The sequence below is a fragment of the Myotis lucifugus genome, unplaced genomic scaffold (genome assembly GCF_000147115.1).
Source record: "Myotis lucifugus unplaced genomic scaffold, Myoluc2.0 scaffold_82, whole genome shotgun sequence".
In the NCBI taxonomy this organism is placed as follows: Eukaryota; Metazoa; Chordata; class Mammalia; order Chiroptera; family Vespertilionidae; genus Myotis; species Myotis lucifugus.
In genome coordinates this window covers 3,833,905-3,859,490 of record NW_005871130.1, presented here as the reverse complement: position 1 = coordinate 3,859,490, position 25,586 = coordinate 3,833,905, and the positions used below count along the sequence as shown (strand labels likewise).

The 25,586-nt window shown below is 48.4% G+C and overlaps 1 protein-coding gene across 2 annotated transcripts in view; it reads left to right on the top strand.

Annotated features, from left to right (window-relative positions):
* Positions 1 to 25,586, top strand: part of ZNF516 (zinc finger protein 516) — a 79,777-nt gene that overhangs the window by 33,879 nt on the left and 20,312 nt on the right. For both annotated transcript variants that reach the window (XR_002829790.1, XM_006090796.3), the window contains exon 2: positions 868 to 2,762. Coding sequence is in view for 1 of the 2 variants with exons in the window: in XM_006090796.3 (XP_006090858.1) it covers positions 1,043 to 2,762 (1,720 nt within the window). In the remaining variant the exon portion in view is untranslated. The remainder of the gene's footprint in view (positions 1 to 867; positions 2,763 to 25,586) is intronic.

The window sequence follows — 25,586 nt, the reverse complement described above, 5'->3', positions numbered from 1 at the left end:
GGTCTGACTGTGGAGAAGTGGGGATGCTGCCCAACCTCCTGTAGTCAGCAGGGTTTTCCGCACCGAGGACTCAGTCCTGTGGCCAGAGTTTCGGGTGGTTTTGGGGATACAGCGGGGGTAGGAGTGCAGGGGAAAAAAGACAGGACCAGGATGGCAAGAACTTTGTAAGGCGGGCCGAAGAATTTGGGCTTTAAGAGGCGGCAAGGACCGAATGTTGCTCTGGAAATGCTCTTGTGGTCACACACCCGGGGGTGGTATCCGTGGGGTAGCCAGCGTCGGCCACCCAGTCCTGGGGTAGTTGGTTCAGGGCACAGACCTTGAAGCAGCTGAGGGTTTCCTTTCTGCACTGCATTGCTTCTCTTTTACTATATCATCCAAGTTCTTAACTGAAGACTCGTTTCCTTACCGTCTGCACACCTTTGTAAGTGCTGTTCACAGCTGCACGGCCCAGCAGGAGCTCTGCCTCCGATCTTTGCCATCGTTCCCCCCTCATTTCACTTTGCTCCTTATTCCCACGCTCTCCTCTTTTATAGCTGTGTCTCACGCCCACAAACTCTCACCAGTCTTTTCTTAAAGATTTTATATCTTTCTGATAAAAATTATTTTAGTGCGTAATCATTTACATTGGTTTGTTTTAATTATTTAACACGATCATTATCAATAATTAATTGCTTGATTGTTGATCTTTGAAAGGAAAGTAGCTGCTTATACATCTGTTTGAATTTTTGTTGGTGCCTCATTTCTCTAATTTGGATTGGATTGATGTTTTTAAGGAGGACCATGTGGGTCCATTGGTGGATGTGACCGGGTCTCTGTTCCCCTGCACACCTCCTTCCTAAGCTCTTCTCTGTGTCTTTTCTGTTCCAGGTGCTCGCTGCCCTCCACCATGTGCTCCAGGTAGGACATGCACATTGTGGTGGCAGGCGCGTCTGCAGCTGGGAAGCAGGAGGCTCCTCTGAACATGGAGAGATAAGACCTTGTCCTGCAGGCCTGCCTGACAGAGAGCCCTGCCACCCTGGCTGAGCTTGCCCGTGTCCTTGAGATGGATCGTCACCAGGAGGCCGAGATGGAGCTGCGCAGGGGCCCCGAGGTGGCCGGGGATAAGGCCCTGAGCCACAGCTGCTGCATTTGCGGCAAAAGCTTTCCCTTCCAGAGCTCCCTGTCGCAGCACATGCGCAAGCACACGGGCGAGAAGCCCTACAAGTGCCCCTACTGTGACCACAGGGCTTCCCAGAAGGGCAACCTCAAGATCCACATTCGCAGCCACCGCACGGGGACTTTGATCCAGGGCCACGAGCCTGAGGCCGGCGAGACGCGTGTGTCCGAGGGCCTGGACGGCTGCACCAGCCCCACGAAAAGCACTTCGGCCTGCAACAGGATCCTGAATGGCGCCACGCAGCTGGACAACAGCAAGATCCTGCTGAGGAGCAGCAGGAAGGAGGCGGAGGGGGCTGCATGCTCTGCGGAGGATGGCGGGGCAGTGGCTCAGTGCTCCTTCTGCAAGAGCAAGTTCGAGCGCAAGAAGGACCTGGAGCGTCACGTGCACCGGGCACACAAGCCCTTTAAGTGCCGGCTGTGCAGCTACGTGACGCTGAGGGAGGAGTCCCTGCTGAGCCACATCGAGAAGGACCACATCACCGCGCAGGTGCCCAGTGGGGAGGCCTGCGTGGTAAACGGCAAGCCGGAGCTGCCGCCTGGGGAGTTCCCGTGCGAGGTGTGCGGCCAGGCCTTTAGCCAGACCTGGTTCCTGAAGGCGCACATGAAGAAGCACAGGGGCTCCTTTGACCACGGCTGCCACATCTGTGGCCGGAGGTTCAAAGAGCCGTGGTTCCTGAAAAACCACATGAAGGCGCATGGCCCCAAGGCGGGGAGCAAGAACAGGCCCAAGAGCGAGCTGGACCCCATCGCCACCATCAACAACGTGGTGCAGGAGGAGGCGATCGTGGCCGGCCTGGCCCTCTATGAAGTCTGCACCAAGTGCGGGAACCTGTTTACAAACCTGGACAGCTTGAATGCCCACAACGCAGTCCACCGCAGGGTGGAGGCGGGCAGAACTCGGGCCCTGAGCGGGGAGGGCGAACTCGGCCCTGCGGACTCCCAGCAGCTCTTCCTCCAGTGCCTGAACTTGTGCCCCGTTGGAACCGGTGCACCAGCCCACGAACAGACCGGGCAGCGGGTGGCCGAGCTGGACCCGGTCAACAGCTATCAGGCCTGGCAGCTAGCCACCCGGGGCAAGGTGGTCGAGCCGGCCGAGTACCTCAAGTACGGGACGTGGGACGAGGCGCTGGCTGGGGATGTGGCCTTTGACAAGGAGCGGCGCGAGTACATCCTGGTGAGCCAGGAGAAGCGCAAGCGTGAGCTGGAGCCTGGTGCGCAGGGCCCCCCACGAAAGAGGGCCGGCGCACCAGGGGACCTTGCACCCGGGTCCCTGGACCCTAGGCCCGCCTCACGCTCCAGCCGCCGGGCTACCACCCCAGCCGGCCAAGGCAAGTCCTCCGAGTGCTTCGAGTGCGGCAAGATCTTCCGCACCTACCACCAGATGGTGCTGCACTCTCGGGTGCACCGCCGTGCCCGCAGGGACCAGGAGGGCGCAGGGGACCGCGTGCCCCGTGCCCGCTGCGGCTCACTCAGTGAGGGCGATTCGGTCTCACAGCCCAGCAGCCCTGGATCGGCCTGCGCAGCCACTGACTCCCCAGGCTCTGGCCTGGCAGAGGAGGGTGCTGATGAGAGCGGAGAGGAGGGTGCCGCAGACCCTGCACCAGGTGAGTGGATGCGCCTGTGCTGCCAGGTTTTCCCATGCCCAGGTAGTCTCGGCTCAGGTAGTCCTGCACCCAGGTGACCCAGGCCCAGTATTCCTGGCTCAGGTAACCCCATACCCATGTGGATCTGCACCCAGGTGGCCCCTTGCCCAGGTGACCCCATCCCAGGTATCTCTGAGCCCAGATATGCCTGGCCCAGTGTTTTGTACCTAGATAGCCCTGTGTCCCAATAGTTCTTCCCAAGGTATTCCTGAATCCAGGAGGTCCAGGCCTAGTAGCCATGTAGCCAGGTGGCTCAGGCTCAGGTAGTTCAGGAGCCCAGATAGACCTGATGCCCAAGTGCCCATGCCAATGTGTTTGGGGTTTAGATTGCTCTGAACCCAGGTGTCCCAGGCCCAGCAGCCCCAGAGCCAGGTAGTTCAATGTCCTGCACCAAAAAACCCCCGTGCCCAAGTAGCCCTTTACCAGGCACCTCATGCCCAGGTAGTCTGGGCTTAGGTAGGCCAGCAGGGTGTCCCTGGACTCTGGCTGATGGTGCAGATGCAGGTGCCTGGTGCTCCCCTTCTGACTCCTTTTTGCTCATTGCCCATATGTGTTTGCATAAATGAACACCTTTGACCGCTGAGTTGATAGTCTCTCTGGGACCTCAGTCATTTGACAGACCACAAGTGGCAGGCTACTCAGGGAGCGTGCTCTCTTCTCCCTGTGCAGTCCCAGACCTAGTTCGCTCACCACAGTGTGCATATGGGTGCGAGCACACAGGAGCAGGCACAGAAGGCCCACCCGTGGGTGCACACACATGCATGCACACACATGTTCTGCCGCGCCTCTTCTCCCCTGCACCAGGCAGCCAAGTAAAAGAGTAACTTTAAATCAGTTTACAGTTATAATTAATCTCCCTGGATTCAGGTAACCCTATGGGTTCAGAGGCAGCTAATTGGCAAGGGTTACTTTCCAAATAGCAGCTATGTAAACATTTAAAGATGCTTGGCTAACTTTGTTTTTATCATTTTCCTACTTTTTATAAATCTTAAAAGTTTTGATACTTTCTTCATTATTTGTGTTTTGGGTAATTTTTACAAGTTCCAGAACTTGCCACTTTCTAAAGATAGCTAGGAATGTTTTTTTCCTTCTCCCTGAAAACTGGTTAATGGATGTTGCCTTTACCTGAAAGGTCAGGGATGATGGAAACCCGGTTGCTTCCGCAGGGCTATTTATGTTTTGTAAGGGAGGAAAACACCATTTATAAGTGTATATACAGGTAAGTGGATAATAATACATTATGCATTGACCCACATTTCCCACTCACTGCTTAGTCATTAGCCCTTGGAAGGAGCAGGAGAATACATTGTTCTCTGAAAATGCGTTGCTTGTTTCCTGAGATTTTTTTTTTAATTCTTCTATCAGTTACACACACACACACACACACACACACACACACACAAAACACACAAAACAATAGAAAACTGGTGAACCCAATTGTGACCCCTGGGTGGCATTTTAATTTGTGGTGTTCCCTTTTTAAAATTTTTACAACTAGAGGTTTTACTTGGTCACATCCTAGTAATAATACTATGACTACTTTTTGGAGCATGGGTAAAATATTAGGCTAGACCTAAATCTTATTTATTTTTTACTTTGAAGGCAGATATTTTGAATGCTTGGAAAGCTTTTAGGCCTGATCCTCACCTGTTATGATAGCAGTCAAATAATTAATCATAAGCTAATTTGGTAGTGCTTTTAGGAGCAAGATGTTGGAAAGGTCAAATTATTTTCACTGTTAATTAGAAATGATTCTTTTTCTCTGGTTCACTAAATTTTAAAGATTATCATTTGCTTCTTACTAAGATGATATATATTTTCTCTGTACATAATCTATTTTTTGAGACATTTGATTCTATAATGAGATTATAGATGGTAGTTGAATTTAACATGTTGACAGTAGAATGAACAGAATATTGTAGCTTATTGAGAGCTTGAAAAAAAATAAATTTATGGCATGACAGAGGCATAAAATGTTGAAGAACAGTGCGGGTCTGCATGTAACCCCAGAGGACAGTATCTCTCCTCCTAAAACCACCAACTTTTCAATCCTGGTGTCCTTTGATGGTTGAGTATAGCATTAAATCGCTGACTTGTGGATGCCCTTAAGGAGAGAGATGTGTGCTATGTGTACTTAATACTCACCAAACCCTCTCACTTGCAGAGTTTGGCTCAGGCCCCTGAAGGAGCTACTCTGAAAAAGGAGATGGGTATTTTGGATTCTCTATTATGATCTGTAGTTTGTGTTTGTTTGTTTTTTTCTAAAAAAATGCAAATAACTTTGGGAAATGCTCTTCTTTCCTGTTACTAAAAGATCACTTAGATTTTAAAACATCTCAGTGACTTTAAATTCTCATAGAACTTTGATGGGACGACTGGTTAAGATTGTTAGAGCAAACACGGAGAAATGGAGAGCCAAGATCACAGTGGTCTTCATAGGAGCGAGCCTGGTCAGTGGGGGCAACAGAGTTGACATCGACGTTCTGATCTTTGCGAGCCTTCCGGTAATCCCCATGGTGCATTGTGCCATGCTTTTACCCAGAGATTTTTTTTTTTGACATCCAGGAATGGATTGGAATAGTGCCTTTGCATCTGGGGCTAATTTGCTCTATTAGAGTGATTAAAAGAAACATATTTTTCCATGAGATATTCCCCATCTGTTGAGTGTTGCTGCCTAGACCTTCTGAGAGCTCCCATTGTCACATTGCTTTTGTGTTCACTTAAGACTGGTCCCAGCAGTTCTCATCACTAAGTTCTAATAAGAAGAGCAAAGTTGGGAATGAGGTTCAATAACATAAAACATGTTATTGAACTAGATTGAAATACTCCATTGAGAAAGTGGCCAGGCCTAGGTAGAAAGTATACTTTTGGAGTTCACGCAAATTAATTCTGTTCATTAGGGAAGAGGAGCATTTGCGAAGGCATATAATTTAAGTTTATAAAAATCAACATTTTCAAACAGAGCGGAGTCAGGTTCTTAGCGGTCATTGCTGGGGACAGTGACTATTCCATCAGGCCCAGAAAGCATGGGGATGGGTGATTTAGGGACGATGGAAGGCCACCTCCCGCGGAACCTGTGCCCTTAGATAGAGTTGGTGCCATGGTGAGGAGCACCTTCCAACAGCCCTGCCTGGTGCTGGGGGCCATCATAGGTGTTGAACCTGTATCAATGCAAAACTCCCAAAAGCCTGTCTCTACGATTTAGTTGCCTATCGTTTCTGCTAAAATTTATGTGAATACCCCAGGTTTGCACCATTTCTTATTATTCTAACCTCCCCTATCCCATCAAATTCATACTCTATTGAGTTCGCCTCTGTATATATCTTTTTATAATCACCGTTACTTAATTGATAGTAAACCCCCAAGGTTTAGATGACATCGTGTGACTGTTTTCGACCGAACAAGATGCCAAGCTAGATGGCTCAATAGAACTAGGGCCACAGTATCAAATGCAGTTGGAGCAACGAAGGAGATAGTTTCAGAAATAGACAGTATGTCAAGGGAAGGAAAGATAATTAAAGGGAGAAATGAGGTTACTGCATTTTCCTATTTCTCTGCCAGCTGCCTCCCTCCAGGCTACACTCCTGCACCATCTTAACTGAAAGAAGATCCAGTCTTTGGTTATAAAATGTTAGCTGAGTACATGCTCTATGACTGGCCACTTGTCCCCAATTGTGCACTGGCCAGTGGGGGGGGGACCAGGGTGGGTCATGCAGCCAGCACAGAGGTTGAACAGCTACTGTTGTTTATCTCTGTGTAGCGTGGACAGTCACCAGAACAGCTTAGGGGACATGTTTCTGTATGTCCACCCATTGTAAGAGGATTTAGAATGAATCTAGCTAAAAGTAACTGGTGACGACAGTGTTCATGGTTTCACACTTCCCTGAAAACCAAGGGACTGATTTTGTTGGGAATAGATGAAGTAAGAGTAGAAAACCTTCATAGTTAATTCTTATTCATTATCAAATGCAGAGAAGTTTCTTAAGAAAAACACTCAGATGCACTTGATTGTGGAGTGCAGAATGCCCGGTGGCTTAGTCGGCATCTTAGCAACCAGAAATGGCTCTCTGTCAGCATCGTAAGCACACAGGCCCGGTGACGACTGTTTATGTGGCGCTGCCATAGCCTGGATGCTCTGAATTACCGAGGAAAATTGAGTTATGATGGGAACAGTGTGCTTCACTGTATCCCGATTCTCCAATGCTGATCATCTATGCATGGCATGCAATCTAGTATTTGCTCGAACAGAACACCATGTTCCCTGCCGTTCCAGAATGAATTTATTATTCTGTGAAAGACATCAGACTCTAGAGATTATGCTTTGGGATTTTTCTCCCTGTCACCAGGAGGCACATATGGGATGTGCGCACTCAGAACTGTAAAACAAACACCATGCAAACATTTTGGTGTGTCAGCAAAATTCAAACACTTCATTTTTTTTTTCTCTCTCTTGTAATTTTTGTTGTTGTTAATCCTCATGCAAGGATATTTTTTCTATGATTTTTAGAGAATGGGAGGGAGAGGGAGAGACAGAGAGAAACATTGATATGAGAGAGACACATCCATTCTTTGCCTCCCACATGTGCCCTTACTGGGCCTGGGGATTGAGTCTGCAACTGAAGTATGTGCCCTTGACCGGAACCGAACCTGCGACCCTCCAGTTCACTGAGCTCTAACCACTGAGCAACCTGCTAGGCTCTTGTAATTTTTTTGACACAATATAGTAGAATCATAGAATATTTAATCTGGGAGATGCAAACTCCAAGATGTTTGTTATGCCCCTCCCATTTTACCAGTGAGGAAACTGAGGCACAGGGAAACCTTATGATTTGCCCAAAAGCGAGTGGTGTATTTATTCCTGAAGGACAGTGTGGTTGGCGGAAGGTACGTGAGCGTGGATGCCTAGATTGTAATTCTTTTTTTTTTTTTTTTTTGCAGTGAGTCTTCAGTAAGTTCTTCAGCCCTCTGAGTGTCCAGTTGCCATGGTGACAGTGTGGGGGCCATGGCGCTCATTGAGGGGGTTGTTGTTAACGTGTTCCTTTGTGTGCCTGGCATCCTGGGCATCCAGTAGGCACTCTTTCTGACACTAGAGTTAGAACCAGAACAGGTCCACAGGGTCCAATTCCCGGCCTGGGAAAGGGCTCCTGTCCCCATTTGTCACTGGAGGGTAGAGGCATATGGTCCCAGGCTGGCCCAGCTCTGTCCAGGGTCCAGATCCCGTTTGCTCTCACGCTATCCATGGGCAGGATGGGATGGAGGCAGCTCAGCTTGCTCTGCAAAAGCTGGTCTTCTGTGTGGTGGGTACTGGTGTCATCCTGTCCCAGGAGACTGCTTGTGGGAAACTCCGAGTGGCCATTCTCTAAAGGTGAAATTAATGGTTTTCCTGGATTCCAATAAAAATGTGTGCTGTGTTGACAGAGCCTTATTTGATGTGACAACGTCCCCGCCTTTGCTCACATACAGAATTCCTTTGTGTCCGTCTCCACGCCCTGCTAGACTTCGTTTTCCCCAGTGTGCAGTATGGGTGATGGGGCCGTGATTTTAGCTCCTTCCCTGGGGGTTAAGTGTCACCTTTGCTATTATATATGGAGAGGAGCACTTGACCTTCTCCAGTTCGGACTTGAACTTGTTACTCCTGACATGAAACGTCAGGACTCCTCTTTGTAGATTTTATCCATCAATAGTGAATAGAAAGAGCTGAGTTTGGGTCTTTCACCTCAGTCCCAAGAGGAGTGACCTTACCCGTGAAGGGGCGGATTGCGCCAGGTTAGGGGGTGTCTGCAGAGCGAGTTGCTCTGATCTCGCTTTTGATCCATGGGCTGCATACCATCAGGGTGTGAGCGGGGTTGAGGGTCAGCCCTGGAGGAAGAAGAGACCCTGCAGCGGAGGTGGGCTCACATCTGGTCAATGCAGCTGGGGCCCCTCCCGGTGCATTGCCCCTAAGATGATACCTTGTCTCAGAGCTGTTCTGGACGGACACATGTCACTCTCACCCGTATTCCCACCACTGCCCTGTCTGTGATTCTGTCTGTTCCTCTGTACCTGGGATGTGGCACATCTGGCTGCATCTGCTTCAGGCCAGGCCAGTATTGTTGAAGCCCAGACACTGTCAGGTTGCAAGAGAGAGTTCTGGCTCCTTACAGGGGCCCTTCTAGGAACACAGCTGAGGCCCTGATACCCCTCCTGCACCTTCACTGTCCCCCAATATCCTCTCTGGAATGTTCCACTTGCCCTCCGTGTGACCTGAGCATCCTGTCTCCATGGCACACATACTGGACACCTCTCCCACCATCTTGGCCGATCCCTTCCTCTGCCTTGTCACCCTAGAGCAGTGGTCGGCAAACCGCGGCTCACGAGCCACATGTGGCTCTTCGGCCCCTTGAGTGTGGCTCTTCCACAAAATACCACGTGCGGGCACGCACGTACAGTGCGATTGAAACTTTGTGGCCCATGTGCAGAAGTCGGTTTTCGGAAAGAAGATAGACGAAACAAGTATACAAGACGAGTGTGGATGGGAGAGTTGGAAGGGGTCAACCTCAGTGAACGTACCTCAATCAGATTGAGGACGTTTTTAGTAAAGGCCAGCTTAGGAGTCCCCTAATTAAGTTAATAACAATGTACCTACCTATATAGTTTAAGTTTAAGAAATTTGGCTCTCAAAAGAAATTTCAATCGTTGTACTGTTGATATTTGGCTCTGTTGACTAATGAGTTTGCCGATCACTGCCCTAGAGCCTGCACTTGTGGCTTCCAGATAGCGGCCCTCTCTGTTCCTGGGGCATGTATGTCTCTTGCAGTTTTTGGGCATTTATCTTGTGCCATGTCACCAGGGGGCCCTCGGACTGTCCTCTCCAGAAGGAGACCTTCTGTGTAGTGGGGAGAAACTGCAGAGACCCTTCCAGCCCCTGGCCCAGGTAACCTGTGGCCCGGAACTGAATTCTCAGGCTGCTGGGAAAACAGGCCCCCCTGTCCCTGCCAGGGCTGAGCCCACTGCGAGTGGGAGTGCAGGGTCCAGGTCCAGGAACTCGGAAGGAAACCCGCCCCACCTCTCTCCAGTAGGGATGCTCACCCACAAGCCTGGTGTTCTGGGGTCAGAGGCTCTCTGCTCAGTGGGCTGCTGTTTCATTTGCATCCACCTTGGCCTGCTTGCTCCTAGGGGGTGCACTGAATTATTTAGTAAGTTTAGACTCTTCAAGCACTTAGGTTTTATTAGCTGAGTGTTTTTGTTGTGTATGCATCTCTGGCACATGTTTTAAATTTTTCACTTGGAAGTCTAGGGTTATTTTCTTTTTTGGTTCTTAATGTCCTGTGTGCTGGACAGAATCTGAGGCCAGTTTTTTCATGAAACCTCTGTAGGCTATCACTGGAGCCAGTATTTGCATACAATTTGCATAAGCTCTGCATGTTAAAAGTGATTGCGGTTTTAGATTCAGATTTTACTAGCAGTAAAAAGGCAAGAGGTATATTCTTCTCTGGGTTAAAAATTAAAAGGCCAGACTTCCACTGCTGCCAGATTCTGTGTGCATGGTCAGCACAGTGGTGTCCAGTATCCTGGTGTATTCACACAGGCAGCCTTTGATTTGAGGGAAGAATTCTCACAGATTAGTAAGACATTTGGGCTGACTGCTAGCTGCCAAATATGTTCCCGTAAAAATGTGCAGATCAGAGTATTACTCATGTTCTTTCTTCTGACTGCAGAATAATGACTTTCAGCACGGTGAACAAACTGCATTCCAAATGTACTAGGAGTACTGTTTTCATCTAAAAATGCAGTTGGCTATTGAAATGTATAATTTGAAACAATAATTCAGTGGGACCCTCTGATGCCTTGACCATCCTCTAGAAAATTCCCTGAGTGCCTGACTCTCATATCCGAAACCTGCTAGAGAATGGTGCCTCCATAATCGTTACCCAGTCCAGTGACCGAGTCCAATGTTAGCATTATTGGAGCAATTCATTCACTGGACTGACTGTTGGAAAACATCATGTTTGATTCCTAAATGATGGTCAGGTTTCCAACGTGATGTCTAGTTACTGTGGTTCCCTTGATTTAAAACTCGCCTGTATTATTATTACTGGTTAAGAAATGATTGCTGCATGATTCATGAGATAGGATTTATACAGACTATTTTGGTATTAGACAAGTGGTGGGGTAGATTGAAAATTTCTAAGAAATGTTCCTGGGCACTGTTTTTTTTTTTTGTTTTTTGTTTTTTTTTTTTTAGAAATGATGATGTTTGGCAGGGCAGAGCAGAGCTATGGAGATTGGAAACAAGGCACAAACCCCTAAAACCTTCTCGACTGACAGAGCAGGATCAGCAATATCCCCAAAATGCAGTTAAATATGTCATCTGAAGATGACTTGCAAAGTTCTTGAATGCCGGGGTGAGGGACTCCGTCACAGAGTTCTGACTTGGGAATTTTGGAGGCAGAACTGGAAGCTTCTGCACAGGTTGTGCTGCACCAGGAGGAAGAGTCTGCAGTTTCCACGGTGATAGCCCACACACCACCGAGAATCAGATTCCTGAGATTGTTTAGGAGCCCCAGTGACGAAAGGGCATGTGCTCGAAAGTTAGGAAGATAGAAGATCGCCCAGGCTGGACTGCCTTTCCCATTCTGGGTCAGAATTCCATGATTTTTTTTTTCTAAAGTTAAAGATCTTTCTCTTAGAACTTAAAGATCTGCTCTTTGGGGAGGAGGGTGTATTGCTGTAGATGTTTGTCGTTTTCAGAGCTGTGCCACACCCCTGTGAGCTAGCTGTGCACGGCTGCAGTGGAGATGAGGGCCTGGTCTTTTCCTTCCTGCCGTCTGTCCCAAGGCCAGAGACAGAATCTCAGACCGAGGCCCCTGGACCCAGGAGCACCAGGAAGGGTCACCTGGAGTTGCCATTGTCATCCTCACAGCCCTGTGCCCTGTCACTTCTCAGTTCCTTTGTTTGACATAATTCATCCAAATAATGTGTTTATTTTAGTTGAGAACAAGTTATAGAGTTGCCCAATTTAGTAAATAACAGTACAGGATTCCTGTCAAATGAGTAAACAATGAGTCCTGTTTCTTTTTTTATTTTTTATTTACTTAATTTATTTTTTACATTTTAGTTTTTAATTTTATTGGGGTGACATTACTCAGCATGAACATATAGGTTTCATGTGTGGATTACTAATTTACAAAATCTGTATGTAGGACCATGTGCCCACCACCCAAAGTCAAATCTCCTGTCACCTCATATTAGGACCCCTTTCTTCCTCCACCCTCCCTCCCTCTGGCAACCACCATACTGCTGTTTGTGTTCATAAGTTTCAGTTTTATATTCCACATATGAGTTAAATCATATAGTTCTTAGCTTTTTCTGTTTGAATTTCGCATAATGTTCTCAAGGTCCATCCATGTTGTTGTAAATGACGCTATTTCATCCTTTCTTATGGCCGTGTAGTACTCCATTGTGTATATGTACCACATCTTTATCTAGCCTTCTATCGTTGGGCACTTTGGCTGTTCCCAACTACTCTTGGCCACCATGAATAATGCTGCAGTGAACATAGGGGTGCATATATCTTTGTGTATTAATAATACAAGTATGTCTCATGTAATATTTGAGACATACTTATGCCCCCCAAATTATTTGTCATGCTTCTGAAATTCAGATCACCTGGCTATCCTATATTTTCTCAGGGAAGTGTCTCCACAGTTAGGCCTCTGCGGGAAGCTTATTTCACTTCAGGCACGTGGAAGTGTCTGGTCTTGTTGCCTGTCTATAGTTGGATGATTATAGCCTGTTGAGCAATGCTTGCTGTGTTTACTGCCTACGGGAGATTCTGGTTCTCTCACACTGTGAGCGTTACAAGAACAATTCGCTGAGGAAGAAAAGGGGGAACTTTTGGTGGAGTTTCTCTTTTTCTAGTTTTATTTGCTAAAACTTGAAGTCCATATATAGACTCTGTTGAGGGTCAGTGCTGTGGAAAAAGAGATTCAGAAGAATAAAAAACTACCTTTAGTTTGGTTGCTCGATTAAAAAATAACTCAGCGTTTTCTAACAGTTGTCCACAGTGTATCAGGGTGGTGTGAGATATTTGAGTGCTCTGTACAGCACCGAGGACCTTGACCTTGAAGTTTCCTTTCAGTCTCTGAAGCGGGTCCTGGAGGATGATGCTATAGGGATGGCCTCCCAGACACAGATGACAGTCACTGGAGAGGAAAGGCCTGTCTTTTGCAAAATGTTTTAGGAAGTGTTAATGAGTAACTTAAACTTGGTAAATGAACACAATTATTGTGTTAACTTTGATGCTTGAAATAACTACATGCCATCATTTCAGCTGATACAGATTTTATTTTTTAATATTTTACTTTCCAACTACAGTTGCCATTCAGTATTATTTTATACTAGAGGCCCAGTGCAGGAAAATTGGTGCATTCCAGGGAGTCCCTCAGCCTGGCCTGTGCCCTTTCGCAGTCCGGGACCCTTGGGGGATGTTGGAGAGCTGGTTTCGGCCCGATCCCCACAGACCAGGCCGAAGGACCCCACCGGTGCATGGATGCACCAGGCCTCTAGTATCATAATAACTATGCAAGGTGCTAGGAGATTGCTTTGGAAAGTTCTGTCTTGTTGGAATTCCTGTGGGTGGCGTTTCTGAGTGGAGGCTGTTGGCCTCCCTTATGTTGGTGGTGTTCTGTGGTGGATGCCAGTGTCCCTGGTGTATCAGAGGGGCCACAGTTTCTCCCTGATATTTGGGACATTAGCAAATGCCCCCCCCCGCCCCCCTGAGTCTGGTAAGAGTTAAGGTGAGAATGAAAGACTCTAGTCCTAACCACTGAAATTATGTCACATGCATAGACCTCTCCCCTTAATCCAAATTCAGAAAAGTCCCAGGAATCATACTTGACATATGGGCTGCCCAGACATAGAGACAGGTTTTGTGATCTCAGTGGTACATCCTCTATCTGTGGCTGAGGTTTTCTAGGACTTGTTCTGCCCACCCCCCCTCCCCCAGTAGTCTGAGGAAATCAGTGGCCCCATTTTTTCTGGTTCTAAATTGATTTTGCCTCTGGATGGCCTATCCTTATGTAGTTTTGGTTTAAAAAACTGCTAAGCAAATATGTGTGAAAAAAATCCATGGCAAATCACTGTTCTCTTGGGAATCTTTGTCCCGTGCTTGAACTGTTGAAGAATTACTGACGTATTAGTCGTGGATTCCACCACGCAGACAGAAAAGTCATAAAAACAGTGGCTCCTCCCACTCCCCAAGCCTGACAACATGCAACGAGATCTCAAGTTTGCTGGCATGGATTGGTCTGTAATTGGAACAGGTTCTGCACCCTGGGGTCACTTGGAGATGCGGTCTTGGTGCGTCAGTTGAAGGTCCCAGCTTCACCTGGAAGTGGTTTGGAGGCGAGCCACCTCTGCCAAGGTACTTTCTGACAAGTCTTGTTGCTCCCCTGTCGTTTGGGGCCAATTCCCGTCAGTCAAGGCTAGTAAGCATCCGTGGAAATGTGCGGCCTGCGTTTTACAGTGATGGTTCTTTTTCTTGTAGCTTAGCACTCACTGCATTATAGGTTCCCAAAGGGGAGAGGGAGGTTAATTACATTAAATGAAGTTATTGCTAGAAGATTTGGTTTCTACACTTCTTTTGTCACATGTAAGCATAATCCAAGAAACAGTCTTTTTTATCCTGTTTTTAAAAAATATCTTAGGCCAGTGAATGTCAGGTAGTGATCTGGGTGACTTCTAGTGAGAGACGTTGTCCCCAGCAGCGATACAGTATATTGGGGACTCCTACAGCATTGGGAAAGAGCAGTTTAAAAATACTGTTATCTTACTGACACATTTATTTCACCAACAGACTGCTCATCCTTTGATTCTAAAAGGGTGCAGTTGTATTCGACCTCTAGGCTGAGGAACCTTTGCCACTTGGTAACTAGCAAAACTATGGGAGTTCACATTTAATATGTAAGCCCTCCTTGGACTATTTAAATATCACGCTCTTCAGAGGTTGAGATGATGTAAATAAAGTTAGAAATTTCCAAAACTTATGCAGAACCTCACCCAGCAGTAATTCCATAAAAGGAACTATGTATTTCTGGTATTAGGAATAATGAAATCTTCGATGCAGTATTTTCTCTAATTGAAAGCTCCCATGTTCATATAATTAATTACATCCAAAAAGGAAGGGAAAAAAAATCCTTTCTAGTTTTATTACTTCTTGGCTTTAAGTAGCAAAGCTTTAGCAGATGTAAATTCTAAGGCAGGTTTTTATGGAGGATTACTTCATGTGATAGGGTAAGGTAGTAAAAAATGGTCCTTGGATCTGGCACCTATTTGCATATTTTAACAAAGCAAGTGTTCCAGAAATTGATGCTCTGCTTGCAAATACCCTGATCAGGACAGAATGTCATGCATGTTTTCAAATCCGGTCAAGGCAGAAGTGTTTTCAGATTTTTGAAAGTTTCTCCAGGTTCCCGGAGTCGTCCTTCGGGCTTCGGTTTCCGCGTTTTCCTGGGTTAATTAAATGCCGGGAGTGCCAGGAGGCACAGAGAGTGAACAGTTGAGGCTGGGTTGGGTCCCGGTCTCCGCCTGGCTGGGCCGAGAGCCCGCCCTTTGAAGTCAGGGACCAGGGACCGGATGAGCCGTCAGTAGTTGTTATGAGTGGAAGCCCGCGAGTTCAAAGCGGCTCCCAGAGAGCGCGGCCAAGTCGCATCTTGGAGCTCCATGGCAGCCTTCAACGGCTGCGCGCTGAGGAGATCGCGGAGTCTGTTTATTTCTGTGTCCTGGATCGGCCTGACCCCGTATTCTCCGTTATTTATGGAGGTCTTTCGGGCCACGTCTGCCAAGCATGAGAACGGCTTGATATTGCTGCCTTTCTTTCCTCTTGGTTTGATTATTAACAACAGCTGTAATTTGGGATGAAAGCTGCTCTCCCCCTTTAATTTGGAGGCAGAGAGTGGAAAAATGAGGGAGTATGTGTTCTTTTATCTAGAACAGTGATGGCGAACCTATGACATGTGTGTCAGAGGTGACACGCGAACTCATTTTTTTGGTTGATTTTTCTTTGTTAAATGGCATTTAAATATATAAAATAAATATCAAAAATATAAATCTTTGTTTTACTATGGTTGCAAATATCAAAAAATTTCTATATGTGACACGGCACCAGAGTTAAGTTAGGGTTTTTCAAAACTCTGACACGCTGAGCTCAAAAGGTTCTCCATCACTGGTCTAGAACCAACCCAGGAGGGAGGCAGTATTTAAATATAAATATATATATATTTATTTATTTTGCCAAACTCAAGACTCAGAGTTATACTTCAGCTGAGACTTTAAACCTTGGTCTCAGTGATTGTGGAGGTTCAGGTGTGTGGTTGTACTCACGAAAGATGACCTTCCATTTACTGCTCAGATGCTGCAGGTGAAGTCCGAGTGGTGAGTATTGTGAGAACTGCTGGTGTCTGTTTCTTGAACCTACAATGTCCTGATCTGGCCTTTGGGCTTGGATCAAGTTTTAGGGTTTGAAACTGGATCAACTAGCTGAGTATAAGCCAAAAAGCCCAAAGCAGCAAGTGTGGATAACTTGTGGACCTTCTATTGGGGTTATTAATGGGAAAATTCATGGCTTTTGACATTGGATAAAGCACGTTCAACATTCCCCTGTCGGCTGTGCCTGAGGACACGTCGTGACATGGAGACGGATTTGGGGAGCGTGAGCAGCTTCTGTAAGGGAGAGCGAGTGGCCTGAGTGTGACAGGGCTTGAGTGTGACGCAAAAGCGACCGTGCTTCCTGTGGGACGGGCTCCTCCAGGAGCGCCCTGTCCCGGCTCTGAAGCTTTCATCACTTTATAGAAAGCCTGCTGCGCGGAGGCTTCGTTCCTAAGTGACCGTTGCTCTTTTCTGAGTCTTCCCTCCCTCCAGTGAGATTCAGTGGTTCCATGTACAGGCTGGCCTCTGGCCGTGTATTCAGAACAGCGTGCATTTTGTGGGGAAGGACGGGCCGTTCGAGGCTGTTCCTGTGAGTTAGCCCGTTTCCTTCCCAGTGACTGAAGACAGTGGCTGCCAGGATCTGGACTCATTTGCAAACAGAGCTCATTGGATGTTGGAACCGAAGTGACTGTGTGAAGCTGCTCCTCTTCGGTGGGGTGGGTGCGAACTTTCGAGGAAGCGCCTTGTGAAGGGTCAGCCTTCCTTCCGTGCCCGCCTGGGAGCGGAGTGTGGGGACTGAGCGGAGGCAGGAGCTCTGAAGTGAACTCCCCTCAGGACGTGTTACTCACACTCCTGGTGCTGTCCCCACGGTTCTCTGCAGGTGAAATGACAGATGTAGTTTCCCGTGAGCTCTGTGGGAACGCCCTTCCCTGGGCGGTGGAGGGCCCGGCACACGGTTCCTTCCCCAGCGGCTGGTTCCTGAGAGCTTGGGTCCCGGACTCAGCTTCCGAAACCACAGGGGCCTGGAGCTGGGGGGCCTGCCTCATGGACCAGACGGACGGACGGACCTCCACTTCCCCCGACCTTGGCCATCTCACGCTGTAGTCCCTCGATGATGAAGCCTACTGGCTGCTGTCTAGGGCAGTGGTCGCCAACTGGTGGTCCATGGACCTCTGGTGGTCCGTGAGGTTTGAAAGGTTGGCGACTGCTCGTCTAGGGTGATGGTGCAGAAAGGGGCTCTGGGTGGTGGGAAATGGACACGTAGTGGGCGTGGCTAGGTGTATTGCATCAGGGTTAAGTGGCCAGCAGGTGGATACTTGGGCTCATGTAACTGTACTGCATCACACATGCCTTCGTATTCTCCCTCCACTTTGCCTTGTTAGAGGTCAGTCCTCGCCCTGGTGACCTGATCCTCTACCGAGCGGACCTGTGTGATTCCTGCCCAGGGCTGGGCTCTGTGTGGGGTCTGGGACGCTGGGCAGGAGCTCGCAGGGTGTGGTGTGCCAGAGGTGGCCGAGCAGGAGCCCTTGGCGCTTGCAGAGAGCTGCTCGTCCTCTGCCTGTGTCCTCACAGCGGAGCTGTGGTGTGGAAGTCACGGTGACTATTGCGTGTGACTAATACAGTTTTTCCCAGATTCTAAAAATAATAACCGTTTCATTTTTGCAGCTACATGTAGATTTGGTGTGTGTGTTATATAATCATACAGTCCATAGAAGTCTGAATACAGGGAAAGATGGAACCCGTGTGTGTGCTGCTCAGCACATGCTGGCCTGTAAGATTTGTCACTTTTAAGGGTATGGACGGATGCCCTCAGCTTTTAAAAATAGCCTTAACACACACACACACACACACACGCACACACAAATTTTCTCCTTCTAAAGGACGGTGTATTCCTTTGGTTGACATTCTGGACTTTGAAATTGGCTGTGGGAGAGTGAGCGAGTTCTCAGGACTCTGGGTCATGTGTGTAATTATCTGGCTGGACACTACTGATCCCACGGTCCTCCCTGTCTAAACCCTGTGGCTCTCTTGTGGGAAATTGTCTGTGTGCGTGACTGTGTGTGCAAACGGGTGTGCACCCATGCGACTTCCTGTGTGTGACTGCATTGAGATAGCACGTGTGGGACTGTGTGTGCACACATGTGCACACGTGTCTGTGTGTGTGAGGAGAGAAGCATCAGGACAGACAGGCAGACTTGGACAGTGAGGGGGATGAGATGCCGCAGGTTGGCGTGGCCAGTGAGCGTGGCCGTGATGTCCAGGTGGTGGCAGGATGACTCAGCAGCGTGGATCGCCGACGTTGTGAGCACAGTCTGTTTTCAGATGTGGTTTACGACTCTCCGCCCTGTGGTGCAACTCGGCCACCACAGCCAGCAGACCTGCTGTTCAGTCCTGTGTGCAGTCGTGAGCTGCCAGCATGTGTGGGAAACGAAGGAGGACAGGGACGCAGCAGCCTGATCCAGGTGTTTTTTTGGTTGGAGAGAAGACAGTGTAAGATGTCAGAGTCGCTAAGTGGTTGCTGTTCTTGAAATTGAGTTTAGGGAACATCAGCTGCATCTTTTGCAGGCACCTCCGGTTCTGCAGTTGTGCATCTTGCTTGTTGCCTTAGCGACCTCAGTGTGCTTGGGAGGAGCCGGTCCCCTGTCCCTGAAGGCACTGTCCCCTCACCTGGGGGCACAGGCAGAGCTCAGATCACACGGGTCACGGGGAGGTATCCTGGACGTGAACGGTGGAGCAGGCAGAGCGAGGCAGCGTGGCGGAACCTTCTGGTAGGCACTGGGCCTGCTGCCTTCATCTCTGGGAGGTCACGTTTGTTCTTGGTTATTTGATTAGCACCCGTCTCCCCTGTGAGAACAGTGGTGTGTGCTTTGCTCACTGAAGTCAGCAGGAGGCGTTGCCCTTACTTGAAAGGTTTTATTTAAAGAGCGAATAAATTAATTAGTATCAAACATGACGGCATCCTTAGCAAGTAGAAGATGGGGCTGAGATGTCCTGTGCCCTCAAAATATGTCCTCAGAGAGCCGCCCCACCCCCTGGGAGGGCCGCCGTCATCACCCCTGCATGTACATATCTACACGCGCACCCGGGTGCATGCACAGGCCCTGTGATGTCCTCGCTGTCCAGGAATCGCCTCTCAGTCAGTCTCAGAAATGCTGGTTTTCTTTGTCACTCTTCAGACTCGGCCATGTTGACCCGTTGTTTCCTGGCCCCCGTGGTCTTCACCTTTGCCCCAGATAGCTCCTGCCCTGAGTTATTTCAGGCTGGCCAGCCAGCTGCAGGGCCTTCTTAGACAGCCAGGGAAGGGACGCCAGGCCAGAGGGGGCAGAGGGACCGGGCTGAGGGCACTTCCTTTTCAGTCCAGCTAATAGGATTTGTTGGAAAACCCTTCACATAGCTTTACAAACCTCTAATTCATAGATGCAGAGCTCCTGCTTAGCCAAGGCCTCCTGGAAAACAATCACAGAAATAAGATTTTGCAACTCCTTCTCAAAATAGAACTATGACTCAGTGATTGAGAAAACCCACGTCAGTAGCTGGGGCTTTCCAGAGATGCTCCGAGCCTCTGAATGGCATTGTGGCCTTGGGGCTTGTGAATTTTCTGTCTTGACTTTAAAAACTGCATAAATTGGAGGTGAGCTACAAATTAGGGGCAAAACTGAAGATCCACAACAAAGGGGACACATGTATTGTCTCTTTAGATAAAGAGAGAAAACTAAGGGATGAAGACATTCACATACGAGAATGTATACTGGTATATGCTTGTTTTTTTTCGCATTTAATAAAGAATACTGTAATTATAGTCCTCTTTCAGCATAGTATGTGGCTTAGGCAGCCTGCCTGAGGTTACAGAAACATTTAGTGATGGAGTTTGAGGAGAGTTGCTTAAATTATTAAGTAAAATTTATAAAGCAGTTCTTTCCACTAAGTGTCTCTGATGAAGTGGAACTTTTGAGATTTAATATTTCTATAATAGTTTGAACTTACCATGTTGGAGAGACAGAAAATCTACATATTTTATTCTCATTTATACGTTTACAGTCCAGGGGTCCTCAAACTTTTTAAACAGGGGGCCAGTTCACTGTCCCTCAGACCGTTGGAGGGCCGGACTATAGTTTAAAAAAAAACTATGAACAAATTCCTATGCACACAGCGGCGGCAAAAACACCCGGCGGGCCGGATAAATGTTTTCGGCGGGCCGCATGTGGCCCGCGGGCCGTAGTTTGAGGACCCCTGGTTTACACCCATAAAAGGCTGTAACATACCTGTGCCTGGCCTCCTTTTGTGGGAGAGATTACTGGCCAGATATGTGGTGGCCAACCTGGCTCACAGGCCCCACAGCCACTGCTCTGCTGACGGCTCTGTAACCCACAGGCACCTCGGTGCTGGGCTGGGACCGGCCATGCTCTCCCCACCTGGAGCCCTGACAGAGGGAGAGGCTGTCGGATGAGGCAAGGTGGGAGGCTCCTTTGATCTAATTTAGCTGTTAAATAATAGTTTTCACTTTGTGGGCATGGGGTTAGCAAGTTCTGGCGAATGCTCAGAAGGGCTGTGGCTAGCACATCCAGTCCACTTGATAGAAGACACACGTGAAAATACTCAAGGAATGAAAATAATCTCAGTTTTGACAAAGTTCTGTTTGTGAAGGGATGCAAACGCCACGCCTCACACGCCGTGTCTCGTGCACCCTGTGAAGTGCCCCGTCTGTGTCGTCTGTCTCCGGGCAGACTGGAGGGAAGAGCCAGCTGTAGAAATGGCTTCCCTTTCCCTCCCTCCTCCTCACACACAGTCTTAAGTTATTACTCCTGGTTTTCTGCCTCGTAGCCCCGGGAGGGCTAGTAATGTGCATCGCTGGAGCCGGGCAGAGTGTCGGGCACACGGGGGCAGCCCTCACTCGTCGAATGAAGGGCTCCCCCAGCTGGCATAACTGGATGAGGTGATTTCCCATATTAGACTTGGGATCAGACGTGGCCCTGGAACTAGGACTCAGACCTACAGACTTGAGTCTCCCCATGACAATGTTCTTCATTAAATGAGCCTGACTTCCTAGACTGGAACACGGTGTCCACACCCCTGGAACATACCTGTTTTAACTTTGAGAGGAACTACTTTGAAGCCAATGTAAAAATACCTACTGGAAAACATGTTAAAGTTAGTTATTACTAAGTCACTAAAATGCTTTCAGGCAGTGACTAGAATACTAATTTGAATAAATTTTCGCAGCTTTGGACTTTTGGAGGTACTGCAATGCCGGTCCCCAAAGTCTAATGCATATGAATGTGTTATTTTTATCTAAACAGATTTTTGCCAAATAATTCCAGTACAGTGTATATTATTAATTTAAAGCTCTCCATGTTTTAATCCTCTTAAAATATTGATGAAGGAACATAAGACTCTCTGATGAACCGCCATTCTGATGATGCATGGTCTGAAGCTGTGTTTCAAAAGAAATACGCACGATTGTATTAATGGGTCGTAAAGCAAGTTCTTGGTGCCTGTCTTTCACTAATAAATACCTGTTGTTTAAAAGTAGATGCCTCTTCCATCCCCTTTCTGGAATCCAGGACCACCCACATAGCTCCAGGCAGGAGAGGGTTATACATTGTGCGCAGGCGCCACCTAGCGGCCGAGGCCAAGCATGGCGCCGGCGCCAGCGCCGCTGGGCTGGAGGCCTGCTGCCCTCACACTGAGCACAGACCCGTCCTTGTGAAATGGCCTTTGTTCTGCAAGTCAGACACGTGCCTGACTTTAAATCTGAAGACTCAACTAGTAAATCATCTTTTTTTTTTTAAAGGATCATTATAATTTCCATGTACATGCACAGAATTTGGGTTTTGTATTTTCGGATAATTAAGCAAGCAGAAAAACTTTGAAACCACATATGGCTGGCTGTGCTGTGTGTGAACTCATCGCTGTCACGCTGGAGACTTACCATATTAACTTCATTTCCAAAGTCTTTCTGGGCCCCTGTTCTCTTAAAACACTTCTCGTGAAGGAGAAAGCACAGGCGGTTTAAGTTAAGAGCGTTCTTGGTAATGCTCGGTGAGTGATTAGGACTCCCGGTCCACAGGAGCGGTGTGATGGGAGGAGGACGTGAAACCGGCCTGCGTGCCCCTCTTTCCTGCCCTTCTCCTCCCTGTCTGTCCGCTTTCTTGTTGACATTTAAAATCTCCGAGTGCTGTGAGAACCTTGCTCTCGGCAGTTTACTTGGACGGTTCCTTGTTAAGGTCCGACTGCTCTCTTTACCTGTGCAAGCTGGAACCACTCCTTCTTCAAAGCATGATTTGTAAAGTTTTGCTGGGTGATTTCCTTTTCTTTTCACATGTCTTTGCATTCCCCCCGCCCCCCCAAACAGCCAAGTTACAGTTATCTATTAGATTTTGGGGGTGAAGGAGTGTGTATAAAACGTTACAGTCGCGTTCAAAGTAGACTTGCGTTCCTTCACTCAGCCTGGGTTAGAGTTGGAAAACAACCCCGACAGCCCCGGTGATGTGGTTTTATGGTCCAGTCAATGAGGAAGCAATTAGTAAGTTCTAGCTTCTAGAATGTGACTGTGTTTTAGGGCGGGCGAACTACTGTTCAGTAACTGAGAGCTGTGAGTAGAACTGGGTATTTGATTAAACCTTTAAAAATGTTGATTTTGTAGTCACCAAAAAATGTCTTTCCCGGATTTTAAACTTTAGGTTTCCTTGTGTAACAAGGTTACTTTGTTTAGTTAGAAATTCAGTATTTAATTTGTAACTTTTTTCTTGAGAAATCAAAATATGACTTCCACAGTGATGAAATATTCATAAAGGTTTCTATGAGTGTAAGTACGTTACAGCTTTGCAAGGGATGTTAATACGATAATGACTTAAAATGGAAACTTGTATACTGTATTCTATTATACACAAGAAATAGCCGGAACAACTTGGGGAACACAATACTCGCTCATGTGTAAGCGTTTCAATGTAGGATGACTCAGTTTTCACAGTGTGCTGATCCCATCATTTTTCTTATGACTTAGACTTTTGTTGTTACTGTGGTTCACGTTGCTTGTGTCATGCATGGGATGGTATATATCGTCATCTAAGCCAGGGAGCTTCGCTTCCTCATTGCTCAGACTTGATCCTCATTATTTTTGTAGTTTCCATTGCATGCATAAGTGAGGGAACTTTAACACACGCCTTTAAGAGGAATTTTTTGACCATAGGGCTGAACTATGGTACTGGATTATGAGAAGCAATTTTTTTTTTCATCCTCCCTGGAGACCGAAGCTGTCCTTTGCTGACCCTGCTGCTAGTTTCACTTTGGTGGCAGTGGGGCCTGGTCTGGGAGCCTCAGACTTCTTGTCTGCTGGAACCCCCGGGACCAGGAGCCCCTGAACCTAGGCCCCTGGGGAGCACACTTCCCGGGGCAGCCCTCTGTGTAAATAGGGCAGATACCGAGTTTGGCTGGTTCCTTTTACTTCCAGGAGGGGAGCGTCCAGATGCAGCCGGCCCGGGGCGGGCGGTGTGGTTCAGCGTGGACTGTGTTTCTCCTGTGCTTTTACATCACGTTAGTTAACAGAAAAGTCACCTGGATATCGAAGCCGAAACTTTTGCTGAACTAAATCTTGATGCCTGTTGTTCTCATTTCTCTCGAGACATCAGACCTTTATTCTGGCCTCTATCTTTTGGTTGCCAGTCACCCCCTTCTAAGACAGCTGAAAAATTACAAAGGAAGGCTTTTCAGAGAAACACTACTTAAAGCTTAATGTTCTTGCTGTCATGTCAAGCTTTGGTAACAGGACATATTTGACATGAGTGGCTAGAAATTCACAATTACCAAAATTAACTCCTGACATCTCAAATTTCTCTTTAATCCCATAGCTGCTAATGACGAGAGTTTTTTAGGTATGGAGTTCATCTGGTGGACCTTTCTCGGAGAGTAGGAGTGGCGTGAAGATGTCCAATAGTTACAGTTCCTCTGGCTGGAGAACCGAGTACCTGAACGTGGGTTTGCTGTGAGCCCTGAGCCAGCTGTCACTCGGGTCATCAGTGTGAAGGGTCCCTGGGGACGTGAATGGAAGCTGCCCTGTGTCAGGAGGGCCTGGGGGAGTCAGGAGGGCTTGGGGGAAGCATCACTTCCGACTCCACCTGCAGCCCAGCGGGTCAGTGGCAGCGGCAGGAGGAAGGGGAAGCAGCGAGGGCCTGTCTCTGAAACGTGGGCCGCAGGAGGTGACCAGGGGAACCGTCCCTTTGCCAGTGTCCCCTGAGTTCCCCCAAGTTTCCTGCAGTTCAGTCTGCAGGAAGCCTGGTGTTGGCGATGCCATGTGGGGTCGGCACTCTCCTGGCGCCGCCTCCTCACCTGCTCGGCTCTCCCTCCAAGGCTTCCTCTGGGCTCGGAACCCGCTGCAGTGCCTCCCAGGAGAGCGTTTCCATGTATGACCTGGAGCATCCTTTCAGCCCCCAAATGCCACTTCCTGGGTGAAGAGTCATCGTCGCCACCCCAGGGCCTTGTTGGCTGAGTCCACTTTGCCACACTGTTTGCACCTCATCTGGAAACTAGCTCTCTGTCCTTATATGCTGCTCTTTCCCTTTCCGACCTGTCTCCTCATTCTCCTGGGGACCGAGAACAAAGGGTGAACCTCACCTTTGTTGCACTGTGGGTCTCTGTGCAGAGGTGTCATATCTGAGCCCTCAGCTGACTTTCTGGGTCAGAATAGAATTGTTTTGGGGGGTTGAGTGGCGTGCTCCCAGCTGAGACTGAGAGCGGGGAAAGCGCGTGTTTTACACGGTCCCTGGTGGCTCGCTGTTTGCCCTTTGGGTTCAGCACACTGACCTTTGGCCCACACTCACCACCTGTCCCTATACTGCCCTCCCCTGCGGCCAGGCCTGGGTCTCCTCTGGCCTTCCCGGTCATTGTGTTGGAGTCATGGTGGCGGGCCCAGCTCCCGTGAGGTGAGGCTCGAGTTCACGTCAGAATTCATCATGTGTGTTTACAACCCCGGGTAAGGGATGGGGAACCTGGGGCAGGAGAAGTCAGTCTCTGCAGAACTTGTGCGAACAGCGGACACAGAGCTGCTGTGTGGCCACAGGGTGAACGTAAAGGACCTACTGAGGGTGTTTGGAGACGGGAAGACCCACCGTCAGATAAAGGCTCATGGTTGTGTGCTTGGTGTGCTGCATTGGTGAGAAGTTCCTTTCTGCTTTTAGTTTTTATGTTTTAACCGAAAGACTGGGAATCTACAAAAGTATAATAAACACTAGAGGCCTGATGCACAAAATTCGTGCAAGAGTAGGCCTTCCTTCCCCCGGCTGTCGGCACCGGCTTCGCTCTGGCACCTGGGACCGGGCTTCCCTCTGGCCACCAGCAGGCACCTGGGACCCGGGCTTCCCTCACAGCCCCCGCTTTGTCAGG